Source organism: Phanerochaete carnosa (assembly GCF_000300595.1).
Source record: "Phanerochaete carnosa HHB-10118-sp unplaced genomic scaffold PHACAscaffold_10, whole genome shotgun sequence".
In the NCBI taxonomy this organism is placed as follows: domain Eukaryota; kingdom Fungi; phylum Basidiomycota; class Agaricomycetes; order Polyporales; family Phanerochaetaceae; genus Phanerochaete; species Phanerochaete carnosa.
The window spans coordinates 202,126-212,748 of record NW_006767637.1 but is presented as its reverse complement, the minus strand read 5'-3'; the positions used below and the strand labels follow the sequence as shown (position 1 = coordinate 212,748).

The following is a 10,623-nucleotide window of genomic DNA, read 5'->3' as shown; positions in this document are numbered from 1 at the left end:
TACACATTTGTTCACATTTGTACACCTACACAGACAAAACTTGAAGGTATGAGAGTGTTGGCTTCTCTAGGTACGACATTACGTGCACATTTGCGCATTAGTATTCATCACAGATTTTCCGTATTTAGATATAGCGATCGCTCAGATGGGAAAATCTATGATAAGCGCCTTACGAAAACAAGCTCCCAGCCGTGCGAGAGCGAGTTTTGTTGCCAACGAAATGCGGCGTGAGTGTACTTTTGTGCACTTATTTGCAGTATTGTGCACAACGGTGAGTGTATATGGACGTAGATTCACTGCCACTGGAATAAATTAGGTATATCAATGAAGTAGGCCACAGATCACTGCAAAAACGAGATCTGGCACCGCGAACAAAAGATATTTATTTTTGTTCGCCTTCGACCTTCATAGATTCGACGCGAGCTTGCGAGCGTCAGGACTATCAAATTCGATCGATTATCCTCGACTGATCAGATCAGGCCTGCCTAGGGAGACTAAGCGTCAGGCCTTCAAGCTTCAGACCTTCAGGGCCGAAACCGGCATGGGGACGAGCCTACTCGGATCCGAACGCGTTCAACTCCGGCAAGTTCATGCGAGATGGGCACTGAGGCCTGAGGTTTTGGCTTCGAAAGGCGCGTTGCCTCGCAGTCTACTTGCTTGGTGATGCCGTCTGACATGTTTCGCCGCAGGCAAAAATGTTCCGGTCAGTAGTCACTACCTTAGTTTCAAGACGATATGGACTGGGAATACGAGGATACTGTAGGCATCTACCGCTGGCGGCGAGCACCATACGCGCGGAAATGCCTGCCTATCGATCCCAAAAGCTGCACATTGGACATGATTTCGTGAGTACCGCCATGTCACAGTCGGCTTAAGCTTGCATATTCTCCTGTCTAGCGCAACTATTATAGGCGACATAATACATTAGAGAAACTTGATTTAGGATCGTGCTCGCCCAGTCAGAAAGGAGTGCAAAATATATCTCTTAAACGTGCCGAGTCGGCGTGAGACTCTACTCGTCGAATCGCGGCCGTGTACTTCTTGTGCCGTGTTCGCACTCCTACTTCGTTACTATAGCTCTGACGTGGCTGCTGGACCTGGCTTGGCATTTGCCATGCTCACGGCTCCATCTTCGATATTTTCTGAACGATTTTGAAGCAATAACACGACGCGTTCAACAAAGTGCGTCCGTAACCCTACGCTAAGGGTTCTCTACAAAATATGAACCCTAGATTAGTACAACTCCTTGCTACACATCAATTGGTACGATCCGAACAATTATCCTCCTGCTGTGTGCTCGCAAGCCCTCGCGAACCCTCGCAGGATTCAAAATTGAGTTTCTCTATTACCAATCTAGGAGCTGCCCAGTTCTAGTCGTGCATCGGAAGCACTGTAATGGCTATATTAATTATCCACGCATTATTTTCTACCTTCAAAGCTCGGGGCTTACTCATGTCGGAAGAAAGGCTCCCCGCAGTTCTCCCTTCTCCATTTACACCCGTGTCAAGCATTGATTCTCCAGCACATCAAAAGTGTATGTACACCTCGTTTCCACGAAAATAGAACATCACAATAACACGATCAAGCTGCGGGCTTATCCCAGCCCTTGGACTCCTTCGCAATGAGATCGCGGGCAGTGCTCAAAACCGCTTCCTCCAGGGGGCGCCAGTCGTGACCCAAAAGCTCCTTCTCTAGTTCCGTGTCGAATTCGGCCACGTCGGAGCCGGGGTAGGTCAGGGTTGGGGCGTCTGCCTTGACAGGCGGGAAGGGGCGGGAAGGGAACTCCTTGCGAATAATCTCGGCATCCCCAGCCCAGGACATCCTGCCAGCAACGCCGAGGAGACGTTTGCCGACAGCCTTGTCCGAGGTCAGAGACGCCACGAAGAGTTCCGCGAAGTCATATACGTGGATCCAGACGACTTCCGGTAGAAGGTCAGGCACGAACACCATCTCGATCGCATGTGCTGACTCACCGCTCTTAACAGGGCTAATTCCATCGACGCGAGGAGGGTTCGCTAATACATCGTAAAGCTGCCCCAAGCCCTGATCTTGACGGGGCGGACTGGTGAATTCTCTGAGGATTGGGCCGCCAATGACGATTGCACCCAAGAAAGTGGTGAAGGCGTATTGAGGCTTAATGACACTTGTAAGCTGAGTTGCTTTAGGCAGCCTGAAAACAACTTGCCTTGTTGCTCTCCATGTACTTCCAAGCTGCTATCTCTGCCTCGAGCTTAGCACCAAGATAGATGTGGAAGCCAATGGCTGGGTCGTCAAGGTTCTTGACCGCTTCCTGCGTCATGATGTTCCAGCGCTCGCGAGTGAAGACCTCCTTGCTGGCATCTATGCCAGTCATGACCGCGGAGCCCAAAGAGCCTAAGTACATGACTCGCTTCACGCTAGGCGTCTCATGAGCGCTGCGCATGATGTTCATGGTGCCACCAATGGACGGCACGTACTGTGCGCGTAATTAGTCCGATACTGAGTAGGGTTGAATATATACGCACTTGTTCTTCTGGTTTTTTCGCATCAAACGTAACAGGAGCAGAAGTATGGATGGCAGCGTCGACGCCTGACGAACACAGTGAGTGAGCCGTGCTGTACTGAATGACTGAGCACTTACCGTTCATTGCCTCCTTGAACGCAGCAGGCGCAGCAACATCAGGGACTTCGACGAGTTCAAAGTTGTCTCCAAATTTTTTAAACTCGTTCTGAACGTATGCACCACGCGTGAGGGAGCGAACCGTCCCCCTGACTTTGTACCCTTTCTCGAGGAGGAGCAGAGCAACGGTGCTGGCGATGTAGCCGTTAACACCAGTGACTAGGACAAGAGAACCTGGCTCGACTGGAGCGACTATGGGTTCAGAGTGATGAGTGAAGCAGCTGAGCTCGAGGTGGGGGAGACCAGCTAAATAGCGAATGCCTCGACTATCAGCTGGACTATGCGTTACGCACGGATATCTGTTTCATGTTCTGACACAGATATGACTGCTTCTCCTCGGGCCGCGAGGAAGTGTGACCGGTGTGCTATGTGTGGTATGTCGCCACATGCCAAATTGCGATTCCCAGAAACCGTAATCAGCGCTTCAGCGACAGGCTCCTACCCACGCCGTCCCGAGCAGAGGTCTGTGCCCAAGTCTTGCAGAGGAACTTGGGACATTATTTAATTGGCCGATCGCAAGCGTTGTCCTGTGTTATTCCATTTCAGGCCCGAAATGAGTGGTGATCACACAAATGGAAGGTATTTCTCACAGTATGCCTCATCGCAGAATAGGACGACCGGAAAGACGGCGTGGGTAGGAGCCTGAAGGCCTGACCTGTGAAACGTTCTCCTTTAATTTATCGCCACGCGTCTCCGGTCATAGCTTGAAGGCCTCCACCAAGGTAACCTTCATAACACCACATCCAGGGCGATTCAAGTGGCTTCGAGTATGTCCATAGGCATAGGTCAGACACGTGTGACATTTTCCCCCCCTCGCAGCTGTTTTGTGTGGTCTCGCAAAGGCACCAACATGGTAAAGCATTGGTCCGGAACGACACCTGAAACCGGCGCTGAGCGCTGAGAGCGCTGAACGTTGAACTCTGCGTCGATCACGTGATATTCACGCTCGAGGCCTTGCGGCCCTGGCGATTCTCTCTTTAGTCTCTCTCAGCAGCCAGTTCCCGCGCTGTGGTTTTCAGGTACTTGAGGTCAGTGCCAGTGTATAAATTCGCTCAAACTGCCCCAGTTCAATCGCGCTGATGTTTCCACTTCCAAGCTTGCCCTACGCAACCTGTGAGCTGTCGCGGTTCATGCGATACTAAGGAATATTCGCAAAAGTTACGGTGTGTCCTTAACTAGAATGGTACTTCCGCTGAAATTCGGAATGACCTCCTATAAGCTTGTACGCTAGGGCTTAGTCCTCTACTTCAGTTGGACATGATATTCCCACGGCATACGCCAAGTATCATGTGTTCGCCCTTGAGTTATAGCGGGTGCAGGATCATTGCAGTGAGTGTGTTTCTATATTTTGCACCTATACCGCTTTTTCTAAGGGTACTGTAGGTAGCTGGTACCCCCGACTCCGGCACCTGCTCCCGTGCGCCTATGGGACCCACAGATGCAAACATCTGCTGGCTCTTTATCCTGTGCTGGTACAAAAGGCGTTTTCCCAGGACCTATCGATATAACGTGAGCGCCAGAGGGGTAAGCTTATCTGAACCCACAACAACCCCAACGCGTGGCGCATATCCCCCTCTTTGAACCTCCCCGCCCTTCGCTTCCCACCCTCTGCATGCCCCGATGCGCCCCCGTGAATCATGTGAAGGCGAAGGCTGCCAATGTTGTGCCGCGTTTCCAGGCAAGTGAGGCGTTTGTCCCGCGACACTCACGATCTAACCTGGATGATGGCCGGCGTCGCAGACGGAGAAATCGCCTGTGAGCTGCCCATACGGCGCCTGCAACTACTCGGAGGAGCAGGGGTTGAAGTTGTCGGACGGGTTTGAGTTAAAGGAGCATCTGTTCAAAGCTCACGAGAAGGATATAATTGTTGGAGGGTGAGTGTTTATCTGCCTCGCCCCTATTTCTTCATATGAACGCACGCTGGGCCCCAACAGCTTTCATTACTGTCCATACAAGTCTCAGGGATGCGATTCGGGGCCGATGAAGCAACATATCGCAATGGACACACATTTCAATCGGCACTTCGAGCTGCGACCTCACAAGTGCTCTCATACGAAGGCAGAGCCAGGAAGCCTTCCAACGGAGGCCCCAGAACCGTGTACTTTCAGCTCCCCTGATCCTTCGCACCTCAGCAAGCACCGCAGAAAGCATAGCGACTTGTACATGACCCTCAAGGCCACCAAGGCGAAACAAGGATACGTCTCTGCCCCTGGGTCGCCTGCATCTACGTTCTCGTTTGAAGAGACACCGGCGCTCTCAGATGCATCGAGCTTTCCACCATCACCGGGACCCGACACACCAGCCTCAAGCGACTGGACCCTAGAGGGTTCTCCGTTTCCTATCACACATAACCTCGCCCCGATGCAGAGCACTCCCCCAGGCGTCTCAAACGCCGCCTTAGAGGAGGAGACTGTCGCTTTCGAAGCGTACCCATACCACGTGACTGAGCCCCGCTTTGCCCCCGTACACGCTCCTGCGCATGCTCCTTTGCAATATGGCGGTTTCGCGGTGGCGACCGTCCACGACGGCCCAGCGGCCGTACACCAACAATTCCAGCAGTTTGAGCAGAGATCGCTATCGTTACAACCTCATGCTCGGCAAGTCTCCGCTCGCTTTTCGTCCACGAGCGTCCCAAACTCGAACGCCACTACTTTCACGTCGCTGCCGCAATACATCGGGGTACCCTCAGTCTCTGTCCCGTTGACCATGTCGCATGGCCAACTCGTTCGCCAGAAGCGGTCAACGTGTGGTACTCGGTACGCACGATATTATATTCCTTCCGCGCCGCGCGTGGGCTACCCGATGCCCGTCGCCGACTGTACCGCCGCTATTGACGCCCTACCTACCGTGAAGGTCACACCTCCCAGTCCCGAGATTCTGCCCAATTCGAACCCCGAAACCTTTCAGGAGCCCTATCCCGATTTCCCCTTCGACGCCGACGCCAGTGCCAGCTACTACACTTACCGCAACCTCGCTTGCAACACCGGTTCCTACCACGACTTTAATGCTTCTGCCACCCCCAACTACACGACTTTTTCTTCGAACGTCAGCGCGAACCACGCTCATGACTTCAGCACGAACGTCGCGTTCGCTGCCACTCACGCTTCCAACTATCCCTTCAACGCACACCCTAACCCCGGCTTCGACGCCAACCTCGTTTCCGGCCTCGACGCGGGAGGAACATGGCCTGCATGCCCTCTCCTGGAGTCCAGTTACGCGGCAGGCACAAACGCGATGGCCGCAGAGGTCGCGCCCCAGTACCGGCCCTGCAACGAGTACCCGATGAACGCACAGCGGTACGCCCCGCAGGACGTGCTGTTCACGCACGCACTGGGGGACGCGCAACATATGATGCAGCAGATGCCGTTCGAGAGCCTCCCCGAGCTGGACCCGCTGGGGCTGGCACTCGGACCGCTCGGCGACATTATGACCTACCAGGGCGGGCCTGGTCTTTTGGACGGGGCTCCTGACTTCTTGTGACCATAACGCACGATGCTGCGGCGCGTACCTCGGTCGTGTCCGCCGCCACTGCACGTTCCAAGCTCGATCGTCGCTCTTCTTCCAACCGCTTTATAATGCTGCTTTATGGTGCTACCAGTCTCGCTTGTCTTGTTGCGCGCCATTTTTTTTTTCGTTCTGCGCGCGTTTCGAAGTTGACATCTTATATTGCTCTTCACACTCGTATCTCTAACGCGTACCACGCTCGTTTTGTGATTCCTTTCGTGCCGGTCATGTTTGTATATCGGGACAGTGGAATCTCTAGGCCTACGTTTACTACACTAGAAGTATACCCCCTCATTGCGTACTGATTCTATACCCAAACACAGCTGTTGTACTAACCACATGCACATGTTTCCTTGTGTATCTGTCTCATGTATCTAGTCGTGCATCGCCTATCTGGTGATGTATGCCCCCTCGTTATATCATAATATAGAGCGTGTACAGGATATCTCAGAACGCTGGACAATCCCGAGTGATGTGAGCATAGCTTCGTTGAATGTCGCACCCGGTAGAACAGTGCCTAAAAGCTGGCGCTCGAGGGTGAAACAACGAGGCCTGCGTTCTGGGACGCGACTGCAGCACCCGGCCGGCGGCTCAGACGTCAGGCGATTATCGAAGGGGAAAATGAACGTGATAGGAAAGGCGACAGATCTCAAGATGCCAAAGTAGCCTGAAACGCAGCACAGCGCGTGGTGAACCGGAGTGGAGATACTGGTCATCTAAAAAGCAACCTGTCGGGCTGGAGTGGATAGTACATTGATGTCAGTTTTGTGAGTTAAAATAGGTGAGGGGAGCTGAAAGGTAGTGACCGGTCGTCCAGACCGCTCTCATCTCCCATCCGTACAGGTGAAGTGCGCTGCCAGCACTGGCAACGGATGCCGTCCCTTGGAAGACTTGGGAAGCGGCGTTTCTTTGTAGCAGACATAAAGCAGGCAGCGCTGCACGCGCGGATGCAGCTCCTGCTCATAGACTAATGTAACACACTGCACAGCCGTTGATCTCCTTTGCGATTCATGCAATGATATCAGAATGAAATTATAGAAAATGCCTGGATATTCGATTTCTCTTGCGTTTTTCTCCATGTTTTTCCCCAAGCGGCCACGAAAAGTTCGCATGGCGTCCAAGTTGTTCTGCGCCACCGAGAATCATCCCGCCCTTTATGCTGCTTAATGTCAGACTATCAGATAGTGGACATTTTATGCACCTGAAGGGCATCAAATACAGAGATGAATACGCATAGCACAAATAAAGCCTGACCGGCTCTAGGAGGCAGCATCAATATCCACAGGCGATCCCAGAATTCTCGCAACCGCCGCCTCGAACTCGCCTGCCCTGTCGCCCATGACAGTGCCAAGGAACTGCGAGCTGCTCGCGAGCCGTCCAATCTCGAGGATCGCCTTCGCGAACGTCTCCGCCGTGTTTTGATCGTCCAGCTGCTCGCTCTCGGTGTGCATCTTCTCCAGGAGTGTCTGCAGGTCCGTCGCGGCCTGCGCCAGCGCGCGGTTCTGCTCGACGAGGCCTTCCATCGCGCCTACGACGCCGTCGAGGCTCGCGTGGTGCGCGTCCGCGGCCGACGCAAGCTCCGCGATGCGCCGAAGCTCGGCATCTACCGCCGCGATCGCCGCGGACGCGGCGGTGTAGTTTCCGCTGGCAATGGCGGCGGCGCTCTGTGCGTCCGCGAGCTGCTTGGCGGTTTTGTTGATGCCTTGCTTCATGCCGAATGGGTCGAGTTTGTTGTTGATGCCCAGGGTTACCTTGTCCCAGAATTCCTAGAATTGGGTCAGCACGGCGCACATGTAGAGAACGCACAGGTTTGCGTACCTTGCGCGACTGCTTCGCAACCAGCTCTTTGAACTGCTTCTCGCTCTCACGTTCGGCAGCACAAAGTTTCTCCTCAGCAAGTGCGCGACTTGTCCTACAAACATTGCACTAAAGGTGAGCACCTGCATGTGTTCATAGCATCGACCGACTCACTCTAATGCCTTCAGCTTCTTCTGCGCTTTAAGTCGGAATGCCTCTGCCACGTCTTGAACGTGATGTAAAGCGAGATCTCGGGATTTCGCGTTCTCCTTCTCCTTCGCCGTTTGTTGGTCGATCTGCGCAGTACCCTGTATCAGACCACAGACGTCATTGCACAGAGGTAGCAGAATGTACCTTCTCTCCCTCAGGGACGAGCTTTCCCGCTTTACTAGAAAGTGCTTTGAACAGTTCCGATACAGCCACGGCCTCCTCCTGGCACCTCTGCACATTCGTCTTGATGTCCATCGTCCGATGCGCCAGCTCGTGCCTCCCCGCAGCGCGCGCAGCCTTGTCGAGCGCGGTCAGCTCGTGCAGGTACTCTACCACCGCGATGAACTGCGCGACGCCATCGAGGGCCTGCGTCGCTGGGGCGCGGAGGTCCTCCTGCACGTCCTTGCTGTACTTATTCGAACGCGCGCGCAGGGTTTCGATGCGCGTCTGCGACGCCTTGACGTCCACGCCGACACGCTCGACGAGCCTGATCGTTTCGTCGAGCGTGAGGTCGGTCGGTGTCGGGAGGCGCGTCGACCAAAATGGCTAAAACGGGTAATGTCAGCAATGGGCAAGATGACGCAGCCCGACCCCGAGTCACGACGTACCTTCAACCCGTTCACATACTGGTCGCTCGTGCCCATGAAGCCCGCCAGTGCATGGCCCCTGTACTCCCAGACTGTCGGCTCCGCGCTCTTCATGCCAAACCACGGCGATTCTGAGCCTAACCGAACGGAGACACATGAGCACACGCCGAAGCCGGGCATCGCGCACCGGGCACTGCGCACCTTTCGAGGTCACAAACTGCAGGCCCTGGACGTGCTTCTCGTTAAACGAGACCTGAATCTGGGTGATGTCCTCGCCTTCGCCGAGAACGAACTCCTGCAGCTCGCCACCGAGGCCGCCGTGCCAAGCCGTCGCGCCCGCGTCGGCGTACTCGAGCTTCAGCCCGTCGATCACCGCGCCGGCGCGCACGACGACCTTCGTGATGCGCTTCGCGTCGACGCCCGGGCAGTTGTCCGAGAAGTGGCTGCCGACCCAGAGCCCGACGTTCGTGCCGGTGTTCGAAAGGTCCGCGATGGCGGCCGGCTCGAGCCAGGCGCCATGAGACAGCGGGAGCACACGCTGGTAGAGAATCTAGTGAAGATGTGAGCGATGTAAAGGTGAGGGGTGGATACGGTGCGCACCTGGTCTTGCCCAGTCCACAAAACGTTGATGCTCCGGGCGGCAGCCGAGTGGGCATTGCGCACGAAGGCAGTGATGTCTGCTTCAGGAAGAGACGTTTCCTTGAAATTGTTGCTGGCGAAAAACAAAAATTAAGTGTCAAAGACAATGTTTGGACAAGGAGAACATACGATTTCTTCCATCCCTTGCCTTCGTTCATCCACTCGATAATGTTATCGTCATCGTCCTGCAGGTATAGCCTATGCTATGCGGTAAATTTCAAGCCGTGAGACTCTGAGAGTGCGTAGCGTACCTGACGTGGACGTCGCCATCCTGCCAGGAGATAGCAGTGATGTCGCCCACGGGAGTTTTGTACTGCAACTCGAAACCTCCAACTGGTCGCCTGCATTAATATTGATCAGCAACCGCGCCACCAGCCCCAAGTCAGGTCGAGCTGAGCTTACCATTCCTTGCTGAAGCCACCGAGGTATTCACGTATGGTATACTTGTCATCCTGGTAGTACACCCTGGCGTCGACGAGATCTGCCATAACTTTTAGATAAAGACGTCACACAGGACGAAGAGCGACCAACCGTTCCAAGACGTAGCGCCAATGCCCGTGCAACTCACAGCTTGACATATGCGAGTGGCGGTCGTGTCCCATTTCCAGTTGTCAGCACAACTAAAGCCAATATGAACGAGTGTAGACATGAACAAACGACAACGCTCATACCGATAGCAGAGATATCCCTCTTTGTCTTGAAAAATGATCATAACACGATCGCCTTTCGCAGAATGCATAGTCGCGAGATTACTGCCGGGAAGAACGTCGTTTTGCAAGAAATCGGTATCCACCCAACCGTCCGCCTCGCGCCGCTTGAGACGCAAAGTGTAGTCCTCGGCTTGATAGAAGATCGCTTGTTGGCTTTGTCCCCACTGTGCAGCGGCTGAGGTCAGCAGACAGAGGAATTACAGCTTGGAACGTACAGCCAAAGCGCAGAGGCTGCTGTCTGGGCTGCAATGGAAGCGAAGAAGACCTGTAAGACGCCAATGAGAGTGAACTCGCTTGTCGTTGAATGCCCATGCTTACCTGGGAGCCATCCTTGATCTTGCTTCGCGGCAGCGAGGTCTTGGCCTTGGATTGCTTTCGCTACCTCAGCATCAGTATTACCATGCCGCGCCTCTCGTACTTCTCCGTCGACAGTCTTGGTGTAGCAACGAATTCCATCCGTCGCGACGGCTGCCGATAACGTTGTGGTCCTCTAAACGGAACTCGTTAGAGGGTGCAG

The 10,623-nt window shown here is 54.3% G+C and overlaps 3 protein-coding genes across 3 annotated transcripts; 1 reads left to right on the top strand and 2 right to left on the bottom strand.

Annotated features, from left to right (window-relative positions):
• Positions 1-1,581: 1,581 nt before the first annotated feature.
• Positions 1,582-3,157, bottom strand: PHACADRAFT_199737 (uncharacterized protein; the record flags this gene model as incomplete). Its single annotated transcript, XM_007400002.1, has 5 exons — positions 1,582-2,143; positions 2,205-2,455; positions 2,505-2,569; positions 2,621-2,851; positions 3,106-3,157. 5 exons carry the CDS (start codon positions 3,155-3,157, stop codon positions 1,582-1,584), a joined length of 1,161 nt encoding a protein of 386 aa, XP_007400064.1.
• A 1,156-nt stretch (positions 3,158-4,313) lies between these two features.
• Positions 4,314-6,609, top strand: PHACADRAFT_212814 (uncharacterized protein). Its single transcript, XM_007400001.1, has 3 exons — positions 4,314-4,337; positions 4,400-4,533; positions 4,594-6,609. The coding sequence occupies exon 3, from the start codon at positions 4,640-4,642 to the stop codon at positions 6,137-6,139; it is 1,500 nt and encodes a 499-aa protein (XP_007400063.1). The 5' UTR covers positions 4,314-4,337; positions 4,400-4,533; positions 4,594-4,639; the 3' UTR covers positions 6,140-6,609.
• A 611-nt stretch (positions 6,610-7,220) lies between these two features.
• PHACADRAFT_262774 (uncharacterized protein) lies at positions 7,221-7,942 on the bottom strand. Its single transcript, XM_007400000.1, has one exon. It carries the CDS (start codon positions 7,873-7,875, stop codon positions 7,423-7,425), a length of 453 nt encoding a protein of 150 aa, XP_007400062.1. The 5' UTR covers positions 7,876-7,942; the 3' UTR covers positions 7,221-7,422.
• Between the last annotated feature and the right edge of the window lie 2,681 nt (positions 7,943-10,623).

Coding starts and splice junctions, on each gene's coding strand:
- PHACADRAFT_212814 (XM_007400001.1), top strand. CDS start 4,640: ATGAAGCAACATATCGCAATGGACACACATTTCAATCGGCACTTCGAG.
- PHACADRAFT_262774 (XM_007400000.1), bottom strand. CDS start 7,875: ATGAAGCAAGGCATCAACAAAACCGCCAAGCAGCTCGCGGACGCACAG.